The 26,579-nt window shown below is 41.4% G+C and overlaps 1 protein-coding gene across 1 annotated transcript in view; it reads left to right on the top strand.

Annotated features, from left to right (window-relative positions):
* LOC144753319 (phospholipase A2, membrane associated-like) overlaps window positions 1–26,579 on the top strand; it is a 307,985-nt gene that overhangs the window by 213,373 nt on the left and 68,033 nt on the right. The window contains exon 2 of the mRNA XM_078641058.1: window positions 12,918–13,062. Within this exon, the coding sequence (XP_078497184.1) occupies window positions 12,918–13,062 (145 nt within the window). The remainder of the gene's footprint in view (window positions 1–12,917; window positions 13,063–26,579) is intronic.

The raw sequence follows: 26,579 nt of genomic DNA, 5'->3' as shown, positions 1-26,579 counted from the left end.
TGCCTGTTTTTGTAAATCTCTTCTACATTCTGAATCTCTCGTGCCTCCTTCTGCATGTCTGTTGCCTCTTTCTGTACCTCATTTGCTACTTACTGTACCCTCTTGCCTCTTTCTGCACCCATCCCTCTTTCTGCACATTTCTGCCTTTTTCTGTGCCCCTCTTATGTCTGTTTTCACCCTTTTTGCCCCTTTCTGCACATCTGTTCCTTCTTTCTGCACTTCTTTTGTTTCTTTCTGAACCGACTTGCATCTTTCTCTACCCCTGTTGCCTCTTTCTCCACCCCTCTTCCCACACTTCTGTTGCTTCTTTCTGCACATATCTTGCTTCATTCTGCACCTCACTTGCCTCTTTCTGCACCTCTATTGCCTCTTTCTGCAGTTCTCTTAACTCCTTCTGCATTTCACTTGCCTCTTTCTGTAACTCTCTTGCCTCTTTGTGCACCTCTCTTGCCTCTTTCTGCACCTCACTTGCTTCTTTCTGCACCCTTTTGACTTGTTTCCGCACCTTTCTTCCCTCTTTGTGCAACTCTCTTGCCTTTTCTACACCTCTGTTCCCTCTTTCTGCACCACTCTTGCCTCATTCTGTACCTCCGTCCCTTCTTTCTTCACCTGTCTTAACTCTTTCTGCACCCTTTGTGCCTCTTTCAGCACCTCTGTTGCTTCTTTCTGCAGTTATCTTCCTCTCTGCTTCCCTCTTCAATCTTTGTGCACCTCTCCTACCCTTTTCTGAACCTCTCTTGCTTCTTTTTCCACCTCTGTTGCTTCTTTCTGCACCTCTTTTTCTTCATTATGCAATTTGCTTGCCTCTTTCTGTACCCTTTTTGCCACTTTCTGTACCTCTGTTGGTTCTTTCTGCACTGCTCTGGCTTCTTCCTGCACCTCTGTTCCAAATTTCTGCATCCCTCTAGCATAGTTCCTGCACCCCTCATCCTTCTTTCCACACCTCTCTTGCCTGAGTCTGCCCACCTGTTAATTCTCTCTGCACCCATTTTGCCTGTTTCTGCAACTCTCTTACATCTTTCTGCAGTTCGCTTGCCTCCTTCTGCACCTCACTTGCGTCTTTTTGCACCTCTGTTGGTTCTTTTACACTGCTCTTGCTTCTTTCTGTACCACTCTTGCAAATTTCTACACCCCTCTTGCCTCTTTCTGTACCCCTTTTACCTCTTTTGCACCTCTCTTGTATTTTTCTATTTGTGGTGGTATTTATAGAGCGCAACGGTCGCTCCAGAAGGAGCATCTTGGCGCTGAAATTTCCCGGTAGAAGGTCACTTCCAGTGGTGGGGGGGAAGAAATTAAATGGCGGCTTTGATGAAATCCTCCTTAAGGCCGAAGATCCAAGTTTTGAGCATCTTTTTAAAGAGTTTTTCGTGGGTTATAAATCTCAGGTTTTTGGGCAGGTGGTTCCAAGCTTTGGAAGCCAAGTGGTGTAAGGTTTTGCCACCTTTTGTCTTCAGATTGAATTTGGCAGGGAGGATGAGGTTGTCGTGGGAAGAGCGTAGAGATCTAGACGGGTTGTAATGGGGGAAACGTTTGGTAAGGTATCGTGGGCCGGAGCGATTGAAAGCCCAGGAGGCGACCAGCAGCATTTTGAAAAAAATTCTCTTAGGAAGGGGAAGCCAGTGCAGGGATTTTAAAGCGGCGGAGATGGACGATTTTCTGGGCAGTTTTAAGACGAGTCGGGCTGCGGTGTGGAGGATACTTTGGAGTTTGTTGAGTGTAGACTTTTTTGCTCCTACGAGGAGACCGTTACAATAATCCAGGCGTGAGATTATTAGTGCTACCGTGACCGTTTTTCTGGAGTCGAGAGGTAGAAAGTCGAAGAATTTCTTCAGGGATTTGATGATGCCAAAACAACGGCCCGCTACGGTCCTGACGTGGTGGTCAAAGGAGAGATCACTGTCAAATAGGATACCGAGGTTTTTTGCAGTGGTAACGGTCTTGGGAGGGGCAACGGAGTTATCTGGCCACCAGAGGGCCGGGCAGAATGTGGTATTTTTTCCCATAGGAAGGATCTCCGTCTTACTGGAGTAAGACGTTAAGTCTTACTCCAGACGTTAAGACGTTAGACGTTAAGTCTTACGTGAAGTGGAGTTGTCTCTGTCTGCACCTCTATTCTATCTTTCTGTGCCTTTTTTGCCTGTTTCTGCAACGCTCTTGCCTCTGTCTGCAGTTTTCTTGCCTCCTTCTGCACATCTGTTGCTTCTTTCTGCACTTCTCTTGCCTCTTTCTGTACCCCTGTTGCTGCATTCTGCACTCCCCATGCTTCTTTCTACACCTGTCTTGCTTTTTCCTGCCCATTGCATCTATCTGCATTCGTCTTCCCGCTTTCTGTACCTTCCTAGCCTGTTTCTGCATCTCACTTGCCTCTTTCTGCACTTCTCTTGCTTCTTTCAACACCTTTGTTGCCTCTTTCTGTACCCCTCTTTCTTCTTCGTGCAAGTCTCTTGCCTCTTTCTGCACCTTACATGCCTCTTTCAGCACCTCTCTTAATTCTTTCTGCACTTATCTTCCTTCTTTCTACGCCCCTCCTGCCTCTTTCTGTACCTCTCATGCCTCTTTGTGCATCCCTCCTACCCTTTTCTGCACACCTCCTGCCACTTTTTGCACCTCTGTTGTTTTTTTCTGCATCTCACTTGCCTCTTTCTGCACGTCTGTTGCTTCTTTCTACACCTCTGTTGCTTCTTTCAGCAATTCTCTTGCCTCTTTCAGCACTTCTCTTCCTTCTTTCTGCACTGCTTTCGCTTCTTTCTGTACCTCTGTTGCAAATTTCGGTGTCCCTCTTGCCACTTTCTGCATCCCTGTTCCCTCTTTCTGCACCTTTTTTGCCTGTTTCTGCATATCTCTTGGCACCCCTGTAGCTCCTGTCTGCACTTCTCTTGAGTCTTTCTGCACCTATGACTTAGTGGTGGTTTTAATCCCCCAGCCCTATTATGTACTAGGGCCTTACAATGGAGGTCATGCCAATCACAGTGGTACCCCAACCCATAGAGTACCCTAGTGTATGTAGGAGTTTTCACTGTATTCTAAGTGTCTTTCAGGATAGCACTGGCTCTGGGCCTGGTTAGTCAGAGTCAGTTACCACCAGTACCAGTCAGCAAAAAGTTGGGAGCATAGGATGACTTTGCAACAAGTTCTCATTCTGCACCTCTGTTGGTTCTTTCTGCATATCTCTTGCTTCTTTCTGCACTTTTCTTCATCTTTCTAGACTTCTGTTGCCTCTTTCGGAATTTCTCTTGCTTCTTTCTGTGCCTTTCTTCCTCTTTCTACGCATACTACCTCTGTAGGCATAGTTAGAAATAATCATTTAAAAAACCTTTGAAATTCACTAAAAAAAACATAGATTTAAGGGACGTTATAGTTTGAAATTAGCATTTAAAAAACCTTTGAAATTCACTGAAAAAAAACAAAGGTTTCAGGGACGTTATAGTTAGAAATTAGCATTTAAAAAAACATAGAAATTCACTGAAAAGTTAGTTTGACATTTCACTTATACAAAACCAGAGAAATTTGTCGTTATAGTTAGTTGAGCTAACTATAACTTGCACCCCCGCAATGCACTGCTGATGATGTCACATATTCTAAAAAAATCGGAAGTATGGATTTACAGATTTCTTTCCGAACCAGTAGAATAAGATACAAACACAGTTTATTTTTATCTAAAGATAATAGTTCATAATTTTGAAATAAACCAAAAAATACCAAAGAAATGCTCACCTGTATATCAAAACCAAATATATCTGCCAAACCTCTGATGACAGAACCCCAGAATTGATTTAACATAGGACCGCTTATGAACATATGCTTGTCGTCTGCTTTATCCTGCTGGCACTTTGGACAGCAAGGAACAGCTCCCTTCATGAACTTATAAAGCTTAGAGGGAGACCCGTATACTCTATGAAGAGAGAAGAGACGATTTCTCCTTAAATTGGCAGCTTGTACAGTGGAATATAATAAATCATAAGATACTTGCCATATCACTTCTGTGCTGGATCCCGGCAAGCATGCGCCCCACAGCTGTGATGGAAGGATGAAATCACCATCTGCCAATTCGATCAAAATTCAATACAAGTTTGCCACCTCTTTCTTGTTTCATTGTCTCATTCTTAAGGCTGTTCTAGATCGTTCGTGTAGCCGACCATTATACCAATTGCCTGGGACCAACTTTTTATTTTTAGATATTTAAATTTGGATAGTTGGTTATTTGTAATTTCCATCAGATCTTCCCATGGTAATACACTGCCATCAGGATTAAGTAGGGCCCAAGAGTTTATCCCGGCTGCTTTCAGTGGTGTTATTAACAGATCGTTAGTCCACTCAGGTGAGCCTGGTGTATCCCAAATAGAAGTAATCGTGCTGTTATAGCTGATCTTTAGCTGATCTTTAGAAGCTTCCTAATTTTGTACCAAGTACTAGCTAAGTCTCTTAAAGTCTTCAAACGAACCTTCTTGAAAAAACGTGGGTCCCAAACTTATATAGGAAAGCTTGATCTCCTCCTTTTAGCTCCTGTAGTATTTCCTTAAACATTCTTCCTATATCTGAGTTATTTGGTTCACTCATAAGCATTTTCCCTGCCTTTAATAGGAATACCCATGTATAAAATATTATATCAGGTGTGCATAATCCTCCCTTATTCTACTTTCGCCTGAGCTTTTTATAACAAATTCTTATTCCTTTAGAGGCCCATATAAAAGAGTTTATTTTTGCCTGGATTTTCCTTAGACCATCTACTTTTTTAAAGCTAGTGGTATGTTTTGAAAAAGAAAAATAAGTTTTGGCAGGAGCATCATTTTTACCAAATTGACTCTCCCGATTAGTGTCAAAGGTAGATATGCTCAACTTTTTAAAGAGTCAGAAATGTCTTTGTCGACCCTATGCAGGTTTATCTCAACTAAATCATTACTATCCTGAGTAATTATGATCCCTAGATACCTTATTTCTTTTTTCAGTGACAGGGTGGAAGAACAAACGTCAAAATTCCAGGCCATACATTCAATTTTAGACTTATTTATCTCATACCCCGAGAAACTACGAAACTGCTCTACTAAACTATATATGCAGAGAATAGCCTTCACGAGGTCAGACGTGTATTTCATCATATCATCTGCATATAATGATACTTTTTTCCTCAAGTTTTTACATTTAAAAGGAAGTATATCCTTATGCCTTCTAATCATTTCTGCGAGCAGTTCTATATATAAATTAAAGAGCAAGGGTGAAAGAGGACACCCTTGCCTTGTCCCCTTTTGAACTGGTATAGGAGAAGAAATGTTACCATTTGTCAGTATTCTGGCTGTTGGAGTTTGGTAAATTGAAGAGACTGATCTATAGAAGTTTTGCCCCAGATTATGTTTATTTGAAATAAGAGTTAAATAGGCCCAGTTAACCCAGTCAAACGCCTTAGTAGCATCGAGCGTGATAGTAGCCATTGGAATTTTATGTAGTGTTGCCATATCTATGGCTCCGATCAGAGTATATGTTAGGTCTTGAACACTTCTTCCTTTAACGGATCCCTTTTTATCCTCATGTAATAAGCCGGTTATAATTCCATTCAGTCTCTCTGCTAAAATCTTGGCAAAAATCCTTTAATCAAGATTCAGCAGAGAGATCGGCCTATACGAATTACATTGTCTGGGTGACTTAGATGGTTTTAAAATCAGAGCAACCGTGGCTTAATTCTATAGGGAAGGCATTCTCCCTCCCTTTCAAAAATATGGGAAAATAGTTTATCCATTACAGGGATGAGAACCTCTTCCAATATTTTATACAGTTCAGCCGGAAAACCATGCGGTCCTGACGCCTTACCTTTTTTCCCTGTCTCAATTGTCTTCTTAATTTCATTCCGGCTTATTGGTCTGTTGAGATTACTGGACATCTCATCACTAATTTTGTTTGAGAGAAAATATTCAAGCCATGATTCTATCACCTTAACCTGTGGGGATAAATCTTCTTGATAGACTTTGTTAAAATGCTGTCGAAAGGCTTCTTCGATATCTTGGGGGTTCTCACATAAATTTCCAGTGTTATCACAAACTACTTCTTATATGTTGGCTTTTGCTATATCATGTTTAGTTTTCCAGGCTAAGAGCCTCACACAGCCTTCCCCATATTCAAAGTGAGCCAGCTTACTTGTCTCCCATCTCTTTTTTAGCCTAGAATCTAACAGCCCTGCCAGATCTGCTTAAAGAGATTGCAGGGTCTCCGCATGAGGGGTAGACTCGTTCTAAAATTTCTGGATTTTGCGCTCAATTTCTTCTATTTCTGCTTTATACTTCATCTGTCTAGAGATCCGAATAGAAGTATTACAACCTCTTAAGAAGGTTTATAGGTGTCCCAAACTATTTCTATAGAGGTGATTTCCATATTAGTCAGAAAATAGTTCTTTGTGTCTGTTATTAAACTTTCAATTACTTCCTGCTCTAACAAGAGGGCCCGATCCAATGTCCATCTTTTATTAATTAATTTATTTGGGAGTTTCAAAGTTAATATAACTGCCACATGATCTGATAAATGCCCCCCTGAGTGTTTCGTATCTTTTACCCAATCCCTCAGCTCTACACTGAGTAGAAAGAAAGCCAATCCAGATGTGGCCGTACTTCTTATTATGGAAAGTATACCCTCTCCTAGTTCCCATTCTTTCCCTCCATATGTCTATGCAGCCAAGATGTTTCATCGTATTTTTCAGTAGGAATCTCATTTTACCGTTCTGAGCTGATCTACTATTTAAAGACCTATCCATTATAGACTCTACAACCAAATTAAAATCACCTGTCAATATTAAAGGATATTGAAAAAGCAACAACTCAGCTAATAGATCTTTTAAAGGGACTGGCCATCTTGGTTAGGACCATAATACCTTGCCACTGTGAATGTATATGTATGGAACCTTATTTTGACTAAAGCTCATCTTCACATTTTATCAACTTTAGAACCATCCACTAATAAGGCTGGAATTTTTTGTAATTATAGCCACCCCCTTTGTTGTTGTCTCTTGTGTAGTACATATTACTTCATGTATCCATTTTTTATATTTCTGCACAGACTCTTCATTTCGTACTCGGTGAGATGTGTTTCTTGGAGAATAAAAATTTGCTCTGGAGCATCTTTTTCATATTGAAATATCCTCTCCATTCTGTGTTTCACCCTCAGCCCATTTAGGTCCCATGACATTACTCTAAGATATATTTCCTGGTCAACTGTGGCCTACATCATCTCTCCTTATGTATATATTAAACTGCTTATAATATTTATTTTGGCGAATCTTACTTTTTTTGTGGATTTTTTCCCAAATGCTCCCCACCCAGTGACCAACCCCTAACCCTCCCTCCATCCACCCTTGTGATCCCCTGGGGAACCCCCACTCCTCCTCTCTTGTGGCCCTACCCATTTCTTTGAGACTTCCCTCTTATTGGTCAGGACGATAAAACAATCATGGCTTTCAATGTAGTTGTTAGCTAGTGTTTTCAACAATCAGTTTATCAGTCTTCTCTTAATTCACGTGATTTATAGCAGGATTGCCTTGGGAATTTAAAACAGAAAAAACTAACGCTAGCCAAGCTAATGAGCCATTGATCAATTTTCTTGTCATGCAATGAGCTGCAAAAACGTTTCAGCCTCCTCGGCTCGCCTAAAACGTGCATTTTGTGCTCGTTCTGCTAGTTCTTTTCACCGCAAACCTTGCTCCTTACTGAAAAGCACGCCCGGCTTCACTTGCATTAATGTGGTACTGCCACTCGTTTTACTCCATCCTCCCTCCTCTGTGGTAAACCAAGAAGCAGACCTTCAATTTAAAAAGACCACATTTCCATTGCATAACATGGTTTCGCAGCATTTAAAAATCACTGCAAACCATGAAAAACGGTAATAGAAACAGCAATAATCGCCCTGACCAGTCGGAGCCTCTTGAGACCAGCTAGCCGCTGACCGCCATGTTCTCCTTCATACCTAGATGTTGCTTGTGACTGTTGTCACTCCTTGCCACTACTCTTCTCAAAGTCACTCGCTTCTACTCAAAATGTTTTCCACGTTGCTGCACTAACCATCTGAGGGGGGACTGTGTCTGCTGTACCTCCCTACAGGCCATCATTGACCCTATGCTGTCTTCCCTCTGCAGACCTTTATATCTTCATCCAGATCTACTTTAAGAGATTGCAGGGTCTCCGCATGAGGGGGTAGATTCTTTCTATAATTTCTGGATTTTGCGCTTAATTTCTTCTATTTCTGCTTTATACTTCTTCTGTCTAGAGATCTGAATAGAAGTTATACAACCTCTTAAGAAGGCTTTATAGGTGTCCCATACTATTTCTATGGAGGTGAATTCCATATTAGTCAGAACATAGTTCTTTGTGTCTGTTATTAAACATTTAATTACTTCCTGCTCTAACAAGAGGGCCCAATCCAATGTCCATCTTTTATTAATTAATTTATTTGGGAGTTTCAAAGTTAATATAACTGCCCCATGATCTGATAAATGCCCCCTAAGTGTTTGGTATCTTTTAGCCAATCCCTCAGCTCTATACTGAGTAGAAAGAAAGCCAATCCAGATGTGGCCGAACTTCTTATTATGGAAAGTATACCCTCTCCTAGTTCCCATTCTTTCCCTCCATATGTCTATGCAGCCAAGATGTTTCATCGTATTTTTCAGTAGGAATCTCATTTTACCGTTCTGAGCTGATCTACTATTTAAAGACCTATCCATTATAGACTCTACAACCAAATTAAAATCACCTGTCAATATTAAAGGATATTGAAAAAGCAACAACTCAGCTAATAGATCTTTTAAAGGGACTGGCCATCTCGGTTAGGACCATAATACCTTGCCACTGTGAATGTATATGTATGGAACCTTATTTTGACTAAAGCTCATCTTCACATTTTATCAACTTTAGAACCATCCACTAATAAGGCTGGAATTTTTTGTAATTATAGCCACCCCCTTTGTTGTTGTCTCTTGTGTAGTACATATTACTTCATGTATCCATTTTTTATATTTCTGCACAGACTCTTCATTTCGTACTCGGTGAGATGTGTTTCTTGGAGAATAAAAATTTGCTCTGGAGCATCTTTTTCATATTGAAATATCCTCTCCATTCTGTGTTTCACCCTCAGCCCATTTAGGTCCCATGACATTACTCTAAGATATATTGCCTGGTCAACTGTGGCCTACATCATCTCTCCTTATGTATATATTAAACTGCTTATAATATTTATTTTGGCGAATCTTACTTTTTTTGTGGATTTTTTCCCAAATGCTCCCCACCCAGTGACCAACCCCTAACCCTCCCTCCATCCACCCTTGTGATCCCCTGGGGAACCCCCACTCCTCCTCTCTTGTGGCCCTACCCATTTCTTTGAGACTTCCCTCTTATTGGTCAGGACGATAAAACAATCATGGCTTTCAATGTAGTTGTTAGCTAGTGTTTTCAACAATCAGTTTATCAGTCTTCTCTTAATTCACGTGATTTATAGCAGGATTGCCTTGGGAATTTAAAACAGAAAAAACTAACGCTAGCCAAGCTAATGAGCCATTGATCAATTTTCTTGTCATGCAATGAGCTGCAAAAACGTTTCAGCCTCCTCGGCTCGCCTAAAACGTGCATTTTGTGCTCGTTCTGCTAGTTCTTTTCACCGCAAACCTTGCTCCTTACTGAAAAGCACGCCCGGCTTCACTTGCATTAATGTGGTACTGCCACTCGTTTTACTCCATCCTCCCTCCTCTGTGGTAAACCAAGAAGCAGACCTTCAATTTAAAAAGACCACATTTCCATTGCATAACATGGTTTCGCAGCATTTAAAAATCACTGCAAACCATGAAAAACGGTAATAGAAACAGCAATAATCGCCCTGACCAGTCGGAGCCTCTTGAGACCAGCTAGCCGCTGACCGCCATGTTCTCCTTCATACCTAGATGTTGCTTGTGACTGTTGTCACTCCTTGCCACTACTCTTCTCAAAGTCACTCGCTTCTACTCAAAATGTGTTCCACGTTGCTGCACTAACCATCTGAGGGGGACTGTGTCTGCTGTACCTACCTACAGGCCATCATTGACCCTATGCTGTCTTCCCTCTGCAGACCTTTATATCTTCATCCAGATCTACTTTAAGAGATTGCAGGGTCTCCGCATGGGGGGGTAGATTCTTTCTATAATTTCTGGATTTTGCGCTTAATTTCTTCTATTTCTGCTTTATACTTCTTCTGTCTAGAGATCTGAATAGAAGTTATACAACCTCTTAAGAAGGCTTTATAGGTGTCCCATACTATTTCTATGGAGGTGAATTCCATATTAGTCAGAACATAGTTCTTTGTGTCTGTTATTAAACATTTAATTACTTCCTGCTCTAACAAGAGGGCCCAATCCAATGTCCATCTTTTATTAATTAATTTATTTGGGAGTTTCAAAGTTAATATAACTGCCCCATGATCTGATAAATGCCCCCTAAGTGTTTGGTATCTTTTAGCCAATCCCTCAGCTCTATACTGAGTAGATAGAAAGCCAATCCAGATGTGGCCGAACTTCTTATTATGGAAAGTATACCCTCTCCTAGTTCCCATTCTTTCCCTCCATATGTCTATCCAGCCAAGATGTTTCATCGTATTTTTCAGTAGGAATCTCATTTTAACGTTCTGAGCTGATCTACTATTTAAAGACCTATCCATTATAGAGTCTACAACCAAATTAAAATCACCTGTCAATGTTAAAGGATATTGAAAAAGCAACAACTCAGCTAATAGATCTTTTAAAGGGACTGGGCCATCTCAGTTTGGACCATAATACCCTGCCACTGTGAATTTATATGTATGGAACCTTATTTTGACTAAAGCTCATCTTTACCTTTTATCAACTTTAGAACCATCCACTGATAAGGCTGGATTTTTTTGTAATTATAGCCACCCCCTTTGTTGTTGTCTGTTGTGTAGTACATATTACTTCATGTATCCATTTATTATATTTCTGCACATACTCTTCATTTAGAACTTGGTGAGATGTGTTTCTTGGAGAATACAAATTTGCTCTGGAGCATCTTTTACATATTGAAATATCCTCTCCATCCTCAGCCCATTTAGGTTCGATGACATCACTCTAAGATATATTGCCTGGTCAACTGTGGCCTGCATCATCCCTCCTTGTGTATATATAAAACTGCTTATAATATTTAATTTGGCGAATCTGACTTTTTTTGTGTGGATTATTTCCTAAATGCTCCCCACCCAGTGACCAACTCCTAACCCTCCCTCCATCCACCCTTGTGATCCCCTGGGGAACCCCCACTCCTCCTCTCTTGTGGCCCTACCCATTCCTTTGAGAATTCCCTCTTATTGGTCAGGACCATACAACAATCATGGCTTTCAATGTAGTTGTTAGCTAGTGTTTTCAACCATTAGTTTATCGGTCTTCTCTTAATTCACGTGATTTTATGGCAGGATTGCCCTGGGAATTTAAAACTGAAAAAACTAACGCTAGCCAAGCTAATGAGCCATTGGTCCATTTCCTTGTCCTGAAATGAGCTGCAAAAAAGTTTCAGCCTCCTCGGCTCGCCTAAAACTTGCATTTTGTGCTCGTTCTGCTCGTTCTTTTCACCGCAAACCTTACTCCTTGCTGAAAAGCACGCCTGGCTTCACTTGCATTAATGTGGTACTGCCGCTCGTTTTACTCCGTCCTCCCTCCTCTGTGGTAAACCAAGAAGCAGACCTTCAATTTAAAAAGACCACATTTCCATCGCATAACATGCTATCACAGCGTTTAAAAATCACTGCAAACCATGAAAAACGGTAATAGAAACAGCAATAACCGCCCTGACCAGTCGAGCCTCTCGCGACCAGCTAGCCGCTGACCGCCATGTTGTCCTTCATACCTAGATGTTGCTTGTGACTGTTGTCACTCCTTGCCACTACTCTTCTCAAAGTCACTCGCTTCTCCTCAAAATGTTTTCCACGTTGCTGCACTAACCATCTGAGGGGGGACTGTGTCTGCTGTACCTCCCTCCAGGCCATCATTGACCCTATGCTGTCTTCCCTCTGCTGACCTTTATATCTTCATCCAGAAACAGCTTTCCTCTCTTCATTTTGCCAGGCCTGAGGTCTCCCTCGGCAAATCTTCTCCCTTCTGCTGTCCCTGAACACCACAACACCTCCTCTCTCTGCCTCAATCCACGCTGAAGGTCTCCTCTATTGACCCTCGCTATCCCTTCAGGCTCATCCTCTGCCACCCCCGCTGTTGTCTTCCAAGCAAGAGATCATCATACGTAGACCCCACTTCCAGCCATATTGGCTAAAGCTCCGACCGCGTAAACCCCTTTCCATTTACACAGGTCCAAGCACCGCCTCTCAGAGCCTCCCCAGCCAACCTCGTCCTAACAGACTGGGCTGGGAATCTCTGTGTGCAACCCACCTGCGTCCACTCAGGCCGAGCTCTCCCCCTACAAGTCAATCTTCCCCCACACACGTCTGAATTGTCTCTCAAATGTATCCTGGTCTGAGCTGTGCACGTGCAGATGGCTCCCCACGCACTCAGGCCCGAGCTCCTCCCCTTCAGACAGGGTAGTTAAATTAGGAAATGCTTCCCTCCTGTGACACAGATGATTTTTAAACAAACACTATGGAAAATTACGCGAAATGCAATTGGTCTGTTCGTTGCTTAACTAACAGTTGTCCACAATTCTGAATACAACACGTGCAAGGATCGTTCGAGCAGAACACGTCTTTCGCCCCTCGCAATAGATTCATCATCTGAGATATTTTCTGTGCAAACCAATCTCCCTCAGAAGAAAATAATGCAATGAAGCAGAAATGATAGAAAAGTTGACTTTTGCAAAAAAAAGTGCAACTCTAAACTCATCAGTTAAGCAAATTTACACTTGTGTAACAAAGATTTCACCTCGGCCTGCTTTCAAACTGACTGTGTCATCTTCGTTTCTTTGCAGTTTGTCTTGTGGCTCACGGAGATATTCCGCACTTTGGTTTAATGATTTTAGCGGTTACTGGGAAGAATCCTTTAACTGATTACGGCGAATACGGGTGTTTCTGTGGCGTGGGAGGATATGGACAACCAGTGGATGCCACAGACTGGTGAGTAACCACAGCACTTTCAAATAAGTTCTATTTCTTAACAGAAAACAACCTAAAGTTACTCCATAAGAAGGCCGATGTGTCAAATCCTTTGGAGATCATCAAATACCGCATTTCTTGTAATTAGGTGCACAGTGCCGGTCTAAGCCTGGCGCTCCCAAAGTCATAATAAAGCACACTACAGAGGACTGAGGGCCATATGTATGAAACTTAGGTTTTGCGATTCTCAAATAGCGATTTTTAGAGAATCGCTATTGGAGAATCACAAAATGCCATGTATGTAGGATGTGCAAACAATTTTGTGAATCCTACATATTCCTTAATTGCGAATAGCAAATTGCAATTCGCAATTAAGGAATACCTCCCCATTCACTCCAGGAAAGAATGGGAAGACATTCTCAATTTGCGATTCTCAATTAGAGAATCGCAAACTGAGAATTTCATGGGTGCCACGGTGTCAAAAGGACACCCTGTTGCACCCCTGAAATGTGCATGTGTGCCTCACATTGGCACTTTGAAAAATGCAAAAAAGTGAATTTTTCAAAGAAATCGCTAATTACCACCAACTTGAAGTTGGTGGTAACTTGCGATTCCTTAAGGCCAAATTGCACTTTTCTGTGCTTCTTACATTGCATTTATATGCAATCGCAAAATAAGGAATCACTAATTTTGCGATTCCTTATTTTGCAACGCAGTTTTGCTTTCATACATACCACTGAGCCAAATTGCGATTGCAAACGCCGAAATGCTGCAAATTTCGGCGTTTGCGATCGCAATTTGGAATGATACATATGGCCTGAGCCTTTTAGGACTCCATGTGATGTAGACACGCAGAGGATGCCAAATTGTAGATGTGGGTCAAATGGTTTTGATTTTATATGAGAGTGAGACCATTTAATGACTGTACCTCTGATCCCTTTAGGGCAGTGGTCATCAAACGTTTTAATGCCACACCCACCCAGTATACAAAAAAATCATTGGGGCACAGCCCAGAAGTTTTCCCAAATATTCCATTAAATGCACAATATTTTATTATCTCTAGTCTTATTCCAACATTACAGTTACGTTCTGTTAAACCTTTTAAAAATGCAATCAAATACATGATTGCTAAACATGCAGTTCTGGTCAGGCAGGCCTTATTAACGTGTATAAGTATGCACAGTGTGATTATTATAAATGGGGGTGGGGATATTTGAAGAATATTCGAAGTCCATTTCCTTTTGACACATACTCCCAGCCAGATATAAATGATAAAAATTTTAGTAATGGTCTATTACAGAGTGTCTTAATGCTGATCATTTTTTTCAGCTTAAGAAAAGCACTGCTATCAGCATGATGCTTCTTTTAACCAGAGCATGGCACCCACCCTGGAATCAGTTAAGTCCAGTTTGAAGACCCCTTCTTTAGGGCCTTTTTGGAATGTACGTGGGTGCAGATACCCCAAGGAGAATGAAAAGACACGCCTCTCTGTTGGACTTGGCCCTTTTTGCATGGTCATCCATAAACCTTTTGCCTTTTCTCCTAGCCTTTTTTCTGACATGGTGTTGCGGGACATAGAGCATTGGAGCCCAGAGGAAGGCCAGTTGTCCTGGGGTTAGGTCTAATGTTGATAGGGCGCAAAGTCCTCATGTGAGGCCCCTTACATCATGATTTATGCCTAATGCATTTCCCTTAGGTGTGCCCGCTAAGAGTGGGTATGGTGGGGCACTGTTGGTAATGATTTATGCACAGGGTGGTGACCCCGGATGTGATACCTAATGGGATGATAATGCTAATGTGATTTAGGCACAATATAGTTTAGGCCTCATGTGATGCAAAATGTGTTTTTATGCTTGTGATACCTAATGTGTAATGTATTTATGCTTAGGATGTTATGCATAATGTTTTTCTGCTGGTGAGGCCTAGGGTGTAATGTGTTTATGCTAATGAGGTTTGGGCCTAAGGTGATTTATTACCTAATGTCATATTACTGTGAACTGTGAATTCTTTATTGTTTTGTTACTCAAAACCATTACATTAAAACAGAATACAAGATTACAAATTACAAAAGTTAAAACCAAAGGAGTTTGTGCCGCCCAAGGGGCGGGGTAGCGATAAGGGAGGGTCCTATTAAGGCCTGGGTCTGCTAAGTCTCTATGTAGGGAGGCCCTCACGTGCGTTCAGCAGAGTTCGTGTCTGATAAATGAACTTTCCAAAGGAGGCCATGTGCTTTACCGTTGTCAAGGTATAGAGGTGGTTGGTCGCCTCCTTTGCCGTACGGAGTCCTGATTGTCTTAGAATTGGCCTAAGATGGAGATTGCGGGCTGCGGGCAGGGCCGGGCAACAAAGTAATAGGTGGGCCAATGACTCACGTTTGTACCTGCAGAGCCTACATTCCCGGAGACCTGAGCCGGCCGTGCCGAAGACATATAGTTCTTTGAGAGGCAGCGGGTGTAATCTGTAGGCTAAGATCTTGTGAAGGGCTGCGCGGCCCACGGCCTGCTTGAGGTGATGTTTGGGGTTGTGCTGGATATGTGGTAGGACCAAGGACACATGTAGGTTCTTTTTTGCCAGCGACTCCAGGTCCAGTTCTATTGACCGTGCCCGCACTTGTTTTTTGATGGAGTTTTTGATGGCAGTGTAACTGACATGTTCGGGGTTCCAAAACTCAATAGCAATGTCATAATATGATATTTTAGGATGGTGTCAATGCTAATGTGATAATGCTTAGGTCATTATGGTACCAGTAGTTACTGGTTGTGTTTTACATTTACTTACCTATTTTGATGCTTCTGACCATGCCCGATTGGCTGGTCCTGTATAATATCCCCTGTGAATATTGCCCATGCCAGTTGGCACAGTGTAAATGTGTGATTATGTTTCTAATGTGTTTATGATAATGCAAAGGCTATTTTTATATAAACTTGTGTGGAGTTTCTTTTGTGGTGTGCCTAGTTTGTTGCTTCTGTGTGTGTGTGTTGCACAAACGCTTTACACATTGCCTCTGAGATAAGCCTGACTGCTCGTGCCAAGCTACCAAGGGGGTGAGCAGGGGTTATGTTTACCATGTAACTCCTTTGCCCTGACTAGAGTGGTGGTTTCTGCCTGGCTTTGGCGCAAGCCTTAGCCAATCAGAAGTCCCATTTCTAACACTCGCCTTTTCAGTTCTAGCTGTAACAGCCGTCTACAAGACTTATTGTTACCAGTTCTCTAAAACATACAAATGGTGAGGTGTGGCTGCACCAAGAACACTGTTACTCTTTCACCCCAAGCTATTGTCTATTTGGTGTATCCTTCCTCCTAGCAGGAAGTTTTAATATTACAATACATGAGGGTGTATTTTAGGTCTGAAATGAACACCAAATCATCACATTGTCATTCAGTTCCTTATCTACTTAAAAAAAAATATTTACCCATTATTATGATAAAATCCAAACATAAAATGGAGACAAAACAAAAAAAAACACTTGAACACATACATAGGATGATACACATAGTTGGTACTTAGATTAGAGAAGGCCAATAGCGATAAGCGAGATTAGGGAGTTTAGGGAAGAAAAAGAGAATGAAGAAAATAAAAATTATGAAACACCATAATGTACAGAGTAGAATAATGCAACAGGACTATTCGCATGGAAGACTAGACCAGATCCTTTTGAATCTTAAGCAAGAGCGAGGGCCTCTAACCTTAGCTAAGGCTGAATTATACTCAAACACCTGTCTGAGCAGTGCCCATACCTCGCTAACATTTGGGCTGGTAGGGTTTATCCAAACTCTAGCCATACATAAATGGGCACATACAATGATAATAGAGGCTAATGACCTCTCTTAACTGGTGGCCCCATGTTTAATCCCAAGAAAAATTTTCTTGTCTGTAAGCTGAAACTCATGACCCAGATGCCCTGTGAGCGTTAAAAATACATCATTCCAGAATGACTTTAGCATCGGACAGTCTAAAAACATGTGCTGTAAGTCTGCCGCAAAGGGCTTACATTTTGGACAGTACGTCTTAGCAGAAGATCGAGATGTTGCCCACTTGAAAATGAGCTTGGGTGTGTAATACAACATAAAGATTGCCCTATGTTGCTGCAATTTCAAAGTGATAGAGGCTACTGCTCGGTTTAGGGTATCCAAGCCTCCTGTATTTCTTCTGCTGTTATTTCAGTTATAAGAAGCCAACTTAATTTTGCAGATATCTGCATACTGTCGTCATGAGCTAATGAAATAAGTTTCTGATAAAATGAACTAATAGAAATGTTACCATCATTCCCATATATACCCAACAATATTTCCGACAAATATGGTATATCTGATAGTTTCTGTCTGTGTAGGAAATAATCCCTTACTTGTAGATATTTTTTTTAAAAAAGGACTCTGTGGGAACCCAAACTCCTCTCTCAATGTAGAGAAAGAACGAAACCCCTGACTGTCATACAATTGACCTAGTCTGCGAACGCCCATACATTGCCAGTCTTTTGCGACATAGCCCTGAAATATTTCAGGAATTATTGGATTACCCCATAAAATAGTAAAATAATGCAACAAGGGCAGTGATTTTCCTCACAGATCTCCTGCCAGATCCTGGTTATGTCCCTGACCACCTTGAATCTAACCCGTTTGTAATAATTAGGATCAGAAGTCTTGTAGAGAATAAACCCTATCGATGGTCCACAAGCTAGCTGATAGGCCAATAAGGATAAACCAGCTTCGAGCCCCTTTAGCAAGTTCTGGATCCGCCCCACAAATGCGGCCCAGTAATGCAACTTAAATATCTAGCAGTGGCCCTCCTGGCACGTCTATACCCCAGAAATAGCCGCCTATAGCACTTTCCAAATGCTTAAGAAAGATTTTGGGACCCAAAAGGAACGAAGATTGAACGAAACAAATATAAAAACATAGGCAATACATTTATTTTGATTGCATTGCACCTACCAAGAATGCTCAGGGGGAGCCGGTGCCAGCCGCGCAGCTTAGCCATAACTAATTTGAGAAGTGGCTTTTAATTCAGAGTGAATATATCCTTAACCTGACTACTAAGGCGGATACCCAAATATGAGGCAGTATCTGTAACACCTAAAGACGTTGGCTAATTAAGGATTGTCTGAGTTTTAGCCACATTTAGCTTGTACCCTGAGAATGAACCAAACAGCTCTGCCTCTTCTGTAATACAGACCATAGCATCCACTGGATTGGCAGAAAAAACTGCGATGTCATCTGCATATGCAGAGACCTTAAGTTCTGTACCATTTAAGCACACTGAAGGGGGGCTATATTAGGTCTGAAATGAGCACCAAATCATCACATTGATAGTCATTCAGTTCTTTTTCTCCTGTGTGAGTTCTCTACGGAAAGCAATCATTTTGCTGCTTGTGTTCCCAGAAACAACAAAGCCAACAGGGTAGGATTTCATTAGATAAATACCATTTGTGCATTTTATGCGTGAAAATGACATTTGTGAATGCCTGTGGCTGCATGCATGTGTACATTAAAGCCAGACCTATTGGCATAACTAATGCTTGTTTGAGAATGCAAGGTAAAACAGCATAAGCTATACAAATGGCCAGTTTTAATACTGTATCCCAGACAGAAGCGTCCTTGGAAACGGTTGCTTGGAATATATTTGACGAGTTGACTGGAGAACAAACTGTGAGTGACTTTGACCTTGAAAGGCAAGGTAGTCATAGGGTGATAGTTGCTCAGTGTAGCAGTTTCAGGTGAGGATAATTTTCAGAAAGTACTGTATTGCATTGCATTGTAAATGCATTTATATAGCGCTTACCACCCCTGACGAGGCGTTGAAGTGCTTTTTGGCAAGTAGCACGCTACTTCGGAACCCATAAAAGATTAGTGGTGAATTTGTGTAGTGAAGCATGAAAGTAATTTGAATAGTGGATATGTTAGTCAGTAGACAAACTGGCCTTTTTCTTGTAGAATGGAACTTTCCTTTTAGTGATTGTATTTACTCAAGTTAGTTTTGCATAACAGTAAACAATTCCAACTGTAAAAATGTACAAACTCCACCTGTGGCCTATTATCAAGTACAATACCGGTGTCTATTATTAAACTGCTTAAAAGCATACATACGTTTATCCATCACATATATTCTTGATGAGGAATAGGTGTTTCATTAATCCATTAATTATTTTACTGATTCCAGCCAAAAAGAGAAAGGAAATAATTACATATCACATAATCACTGTCCACATCATTTTGTGATAATCTGCCTTAAATAGGCACCTAATTGTGAGCTTTGCTTTCCTGGCGTGGAATTGTTTAAGTAGTGTTGTGAGTCCACATTCCTCAGACATTAGTACCGAACTGTAGAAAAAGGATCTCTGAGGATCATATAAACCAATCTAAAATAATATGTTAAACTGTTTTAAGTATTCTATACAGAGACAACAGGACATCACATTCTCATAAGACCCTTCCCACCTGCTGTTCAAACTCGCAGAGGAAGATTGCCAAGCTATGACAGAAAAAACATATGCTTGTCTTCAATCAATGACCGATCGCTGATGTCATCATTTTTAAGTCTTCCATCAAGCCCTACATACTGCTGCACATATGTTTGATCAGTAGAGAATTCATGGTGGATAGTCAGGTCTATCTCCTTACTCAAAATGGGTACTGCTTGACTACAGCTTAACGTGGGGCTTGGAAACTTTCTTCAGTCCAACTACACTGAGGGAATCCATAAACATGCAATTCAAAAGTTCATAACCCAGCTATTCATACATAGCACCATCAATTTTAGATAGATTGATAGATAAATATCTTTATTTGATTTCATTGCAAAACCATGAAAGCACACCAATTTCCAGTATATTTTTTCGATACATTCCAAACAGGTAGTGGGGAAGGAAAGCAAGAGAAGAAAATTCCACATCCAATGCTGCTAAGGAAATATACTATTAGATGTGTGGTGTCTAACACCTTTTCCTTGTTCATCAGTCATGACAACATTCCGCTCTGGCTGTTTCATTTTTGTAGGTAACTGTAGATCTTGCTATAGTATTCTGTTTGCTAATGTGTCAACGCTATAATTTGATAAGATGCTTACTGCTAGATTCATCAAAGACCCGTTTTGCGAGTCTTTAATAGCAATTCATAAGGAATCGCTATTAAGGACTTGCAAAACGGGATTCATGTAGGAATCGCTAAATAAATTGCGATTCCTACACATTCCTTATTTGCGATTAGCAAATTGCTAATCGCAAATAAGGAATAACTTCCCATTCATGCCTATGGGCCTACAGGCCCATAGGAATGAATGGGGAGTTATTCCTTATTTGCGATTAGCAATTTGCTAATCGCAAATAAGGAATAACTTCCCATTCATTCCTATGGGCATACAGGCCCATAGGAATGAATGGGGAGTTATTCCTTATTTGCGATTAGCAATTTGCTAATTGCAAATAAGGATGCGATTTCAAGGGTGCCAGGGGTGTCCAAAGGACACCCTGTAGCACCCCTGAAATGCAAATTTACACAGGTGTTGCGCACACACATGTCCAAAGGTGTGTGTAACATGCAACTGAGAAAAATGCACTGAAGTGCTTTTTTCTTTTTTTTCGCTATTTACCACGAAGTCTGACTTCGTGGTAAATAGCGACCAAATATTGCGAATTCGCAATTTAAAATTGGTTAATGAATTGCATTTAAGGAATCTCAAATAGAGATTCCTTAAATGCAATTCCTCGCAAACATGCGATTTAGCTATTATCGATTTTTGCATTTGGGATGATGAATCCCAAATGCAAAAATTGTGCTCACAAAGGGCCAGAGTCTGAGAATCTGGCCCTTTGCGAGCCGATTTTTGTTTCATGAATCTAGCTGTTAGTGCTTATACATTGATTTAAGGATAAGAGTTCTGTAGCGAACACTTTTATGATATCGATTTAGTAGTATGTATTGGACGTCCATTATATTACTAACTCTAGGTCTAGTTCCTGAGTATGCATTGAATTACAAAGGCCTAGAGCCTCTTTCCATATTGTACTAAATCAAGATTACATTTTCATATGACCACCAGATTTGAGCTCAGTATGTCACCAGAGACATGAACTTTAAGAGTCAGGATATTTTAAAAAGGCATACTGTCAAGTGAGATGGGTCCAGTCCTTGTCCTTAGCAGGACAGAGAACGGCATACATTCTGTTACGACTATTTAATTCACTAAAACACTATTGATTCTACTGTACAATTCAATACAGTTGTGTTTAAAATTAAGATTATTATCTGTAGAGAAACCTAAATATTCCTCTGATTCACCACTTCAAGCTGAGTGCTTTCTGTGGTTTTTCGTATTGTAAAAGCCCATGCGCTTATTTAGGTCTGGATAAATTAACAAACACAGTACCAAAAAGTACTTGGGGTGTTGTGGAGGAATAATCAGTGGCATCTTAATATTTTGTCATGAATTCTCATTCAATTTCAAACAAACCTTACATTCTGCAAGATCATTTGCCATTTGTTTTAGAACAAATAGTTTTAATTGCATCTTTACAAAAGTTACTTATAATTACACTTTATATAACATTTATAAGGCCCTTAGTCATAACAGATTTAAATCTATAACTGCTAATGGCCGGCATATAAGATAATAATGGTGTGGGTTAGTTGGCAATGTCATTGATAAGAATTTCTTGTATCAGATGGTTTCAAAATGTCCTTTATGCACAAGGTACTTTCTGGTTTCTTTTTGCTTTCATTAATATAACAGCCAACATGTAATCAATGAATGATGCCCTTCATTTCTTCAGTGCTGCACAGATGTCATCATAAGCGAAACAGATCAACAAAACAGGTGTAAAGCAGACATCAAGAAAATAAGCGAAAAGAGCAACAGCCCAGCCCACTTAACTCCATCCAGCACCACAAGAGAGCGGACAATGGTTCCTCCAAAAGGCCACCTCGTTTCCGTCCCGTATGCCCTTCGTGTCACCCCACCTTCATACCACACCAGTTCTGTCATATATTTACCACCTGCTCAAACAAGTGGTAATAAATAAATATCAACGTTAAATTCACCGAAATTGGGCGAACATTTGGTAATTTCGGGTTAGACAGGTTACAATCTCTAATTCCACACCCACTCTCTCTCCACGGAGTTAAAAGGCAACTTAGAATGGGAGGCTTAGAGGAGTTAATGCATTTGGTCAGCTTCTCAAGATCAACATCATTATGGAGCTCAACGTTGTTACAGATTTATTAAATTAAACAGTTGCTGCATATTTTGTGACTAGTTCTTCCAGACATGTTTCTCATTGCTTTAAGGTAATGCCACATTATTTGCCATTAGGATGATTCTTACTACTGGTGATTAATTTTTACCAAAATGCATTCCTATATTTGACTTCAGGGCAGCAAACCTATTCTTCTTCTTATGGTACATTTTTAATTCTGTGTTCAGTTTTCACATATGTTGCATTGGGCCCAGAGGGGCATATTATAAGAGGAACATGGGTGTTAGGAAGTGGGTCTCTAGTTGGCAGAGGTATGCACCCTATCCAGTAGGGACTGCAATCCTAGTCAGGTTAACCTAGATGCACATTTTAAATTAAACTGTGCTCACCATTGGGTAGCTTGGCAAAGAGCAGGCAGGCTTAACTTAAGAGGCAATATCTGAATTATTTGGCACCACACACACACAGTAACACAATGAACACAACACAAAAAGCCTGCACACATGTTTTGAAAACATAGAGAATATTTATCTGATTAAAAAAAGACCAACACGACAAAGGTCCAATCAGTAGAACTCAAGATATGTTTTTTAATTAATAAATGCAAAAATAGTGCTTAGAAGTCACTAGCGGTCAAAAGGCTGTGTGAGATCGTGAGGAACCAGTACCAATCAAAAGTTCAGGCAGACCGCAATGGAAGGCATGCCGACTACAGGACCCAGACAGGTCCTGCTGAAGAAATACAAGAATGCAAGTGTCGAAAGCCTACCTCGTCATTGTAGAGCAGTGCAAAGGGGGTCTCACATCGTCACCCGGCTCTATTGAAATGAATGCAATGCATCGCCATTGAGCCGCACAGAGCATCATCATCGAGCTGCGCAGGTTGTGGATCCGCTGTCACTGAGCAGTCTCTGCATCAGCATCGCAAATCATTGCGACGGAATTTCTCACACAGTCTGGCGATGCATTGGTTTTTGCTGAAATCAGCTTCAGAACCTACTTCTGAGGTCCAGGACTGGAGGGGCACCTCAGGCAAGGGTAATATTCACAGATCACAGAGTCCAGCAGCAAGAGCAGAATTGCAGGAAGTTGTTTGTGTTCCTGAGACTTCAGAAGATAGGAGGTAAGCCAGCAAGCCACTGGAGTCACTCTGGGTTCAGGTGAGATGGGTCCAGGCCTTGTCCTCAGCAGGGCAAAGATCAGCAGGGGAACTCAGCAAAGCAGAGAAGCGGTTCCTCAGAACCGTCAGCTAAGGAAACGTGGCAGTCCTTAGAGCACAGCAGTCTATACTCCAGCAGACTTCTTCCCAGGTCCAGTAGCGTACTGATTTGGTAGGGTCAGAACTCCAGTACTTATACCCAAAAGTGCCTTTTTATTTAGGGGTGACTTTAAAGGACCTCTCTGAAGTGGACTAAGATCCCTTTCAACCCAGTACAGTCTGCTAGGTTATTTGTGGGGGTTAAATCAGTGTTTTGTGTGGGGCCAGAATACTACCTATTGAAGTGTAAATGTCAGTCCTTCCCATTCCTTCTTGCCCAAAACGACCCATCAGAATGCAGATGAGCGCTCAGAATGCAGATGAGCCTCACCTTCCTGTGTTTATGGCTGCCTAGAAGGAACAAAACAACAAAACAGTAAGGGTGGAGGGTCCAGGGGAAGTTAATTACCAAGTCTGCTATGCCCCCTAACTAACATGTACACCAACAGAAAATAGCAGTGGGTCACGGGACTAACTAAATTATGTATCTTTCAAATAAGAACTAATGTGTTCAAAAGCAAATGTGAAATCTTGCCAGGTGAAACTCCTCAACGTGAAAGAGTCTCCATCAGTCCACCATCGAGACCGCCCTTCATCAACTGGGTACTCTCAAACTTCGAGGGTACTGATACCCACAACAGACCGGCAGATGCTTTGAAGCTAATCTGGGGTATATCAGTGATACAAGGCTAAGATATGAAAAAATGTGTCTCTGAAGGAACTGAATAGCAGTGCTAACTAAAGTGAAAGTGAATTGGTGAAAAAGCGTGAAATGCTCTAAAATTGGATAGTGATGGGGGAAAAAAACTTTTTATTATGCACCCCTACACTCCCAAATCAATAAAAACAGTGCAAATAGTAGTGTAACAAATAACTACCAATGAGAATCTTAGGTCGACATTTTTCTGCAGACAATCGGAGCCAAATGGTCTCCTGCTGCTTCCTCATGACCATTAATGCTACTGCTATACATATAAAAAGAATGATATCACCTGAGAAGTGCAATATATTTTCAACCTCCTGACTTCAAACCACAACATTCAGCCGGGGAGATTCCAGATACATAAAAAGAAAGACCGACAAAGCACAATCAGTAACTATAACAATGTGCTTCAATGAAGAAATAATTATATCTTGCTCAACACGCTAGCTCATAAATGCTAGCCATCTATGGGTAATTAGGTCTGCCATATATAGTGATTATTCGTGCTCACTCACCTTTTAGGCAGAAGGGAACAGCCCCACCTCACCTGGCACCAGCTCAGGTACTAGGAGCACCGCTCTAGTAGAAGGAAAGAAAAACACTCAACTATGGGAAAAGTGTCTCCCTAAAACAGCAATGATTCACCTGTTCCTCACGTGCCATATCGGGCGCCGATTCACCTCTCACAAAACCACTTGGGTATGGTAAACAAGCGCCTCCATTAGTGGTTGCGTTTCATTTATTTCAACTACGTGCCGCTGATCTAAACGCACCACCCTTTACTCTTGGTCCATTATTAAGCAACCTCGAGTGGTAGGCGAGTATTTATAGATTGCTGAAACCAATCAGGCTTACTTCACACTCTACGCGCTCTCTGTCACTCTTAGTCGCATTCTCCACAATACTTTCATCACTATTCGGGGGCTGAAATCCTCTTACCTATCCGTCGGTACACCGGTCATCCCTCTGGGCTGTATCATGGGGATGTGCCGACACGGTGTACCGGCGGTAACTAAATTCCTTTCCGGCACCGGCATCGTGCGTGCGTGTGACGTCATCATGGCGTGCCGTGTCACGTTACTAGGGAAATGTAGTTCCTTAGTCTTACGATGCTCGTTGCACGAGTATGCGCATGCTCACAAGCTCACTCGTAATCTCTCGCCAGGCAGCCATAAAATAAATTCAAGAGAATGATAAAAATTAACGAGTGAGCAATGTCTCGAACAATAAGCAGTTACTGATACAGACCTTAGTCATACTTGGCGATGCCATTTGCACTCGTACTCATACCATGGTAAATTCGAGTATCCGAATGCTCATAAGCTCAATGGTATTACATCGCAAGGCACATACCCGTAAAATCAACAGAATGTCTCGATTTAACATATGAGCCAAGTCTTGGTTAACGAGTAAGCAAAATACTAACGCAGACCAAAGTCCTATTTGGCGAGGCTTAAACCCGCCTAAGAGCGAATTGCATGTACATGAGTGTAACACGCCGTGTACTCAAACACAATAAAACCAAGGTCAATGGCAATAACAGTGGCGTTTTGTACCAAATCACAAGGGGGATGTAGTTCCCTGCTCATAGGGGAGGTTCTCAATCAGAAAGCCCCCCATATATTTATTCAAACAAGTTTCAGAAGCATACAATCTGATCAACCCCGGGAATTCACCCCGTCTCTCACTCGGAGGTTACATTTCAGAGTGACATCCAAGGAATTTCTTCATTTAACCCCATCTTGTCTGTCTTGAGTCTGAAAACCCATTTTTGTTCCCGTCTGAATAAAAAGGTAGAGATGGTCAGATCAGGACAACAATTTCAGGTAAATCATTCTCAAAAGGGCAGGAAGAAGGTAATAAAGCCAGTAAAGAGTTCAGAGACTCCATCTTATTTGGTAAACTTGAAAAATTTAAGAAAGATCTTGCCAAATTCTCTGCTGAAAAGGTGTATCCGTACACTAGCGATACATATGTACCTGCGCCATTTAATAAGAATGGACGCAAAGGGGGATCAACGTGCGGTACATCAAGCTCAGATGAAGGATCCACTGATTCGGATTTCTCTAACCGAGGGAACACACCGAGTGGAAATAGAGGGAGGGGAAGTAATAGGAGAAACTGGAGGGGCTATAACCAATACTTTGGCCATCCACAAATTCTGCCATGGTGGCAATCAACACCATGGGAACCACCAACTTTCCCTCCACCCGGGGGTCCCTTTGGCCCACAGCAGTTTTACTCTGAATACAATCAACAGTCTTTTTTAGGACAGGGCCAGGGACGGTCGAGAGGACGACAGAGGGCCCAGCAACAGGGCCAGGTCCGCTGGAATCTCCCTCCCGTAACAATGGATCTGAGGAATGGGAAGAAAATCCCTCAGGAACAA

This window comes from Lissotriton helveticus, chromosome 5_1, assembly GCF_964261635.1.
Source record: "Lissotriton helveticus chromosome 5_1, aLisHel1.1, whole genome shotgun sequence".
NCBI lineage: Eukaryota > Metazoa > Chordata > Amphibia > Caudata > Salamandridae > Lissotriton > Lissotriton helveticus.
Note: the sequence above shows the minus strand (reverse complement) of the source record. Positions and strands in the feature narration are given on the sequence as shown.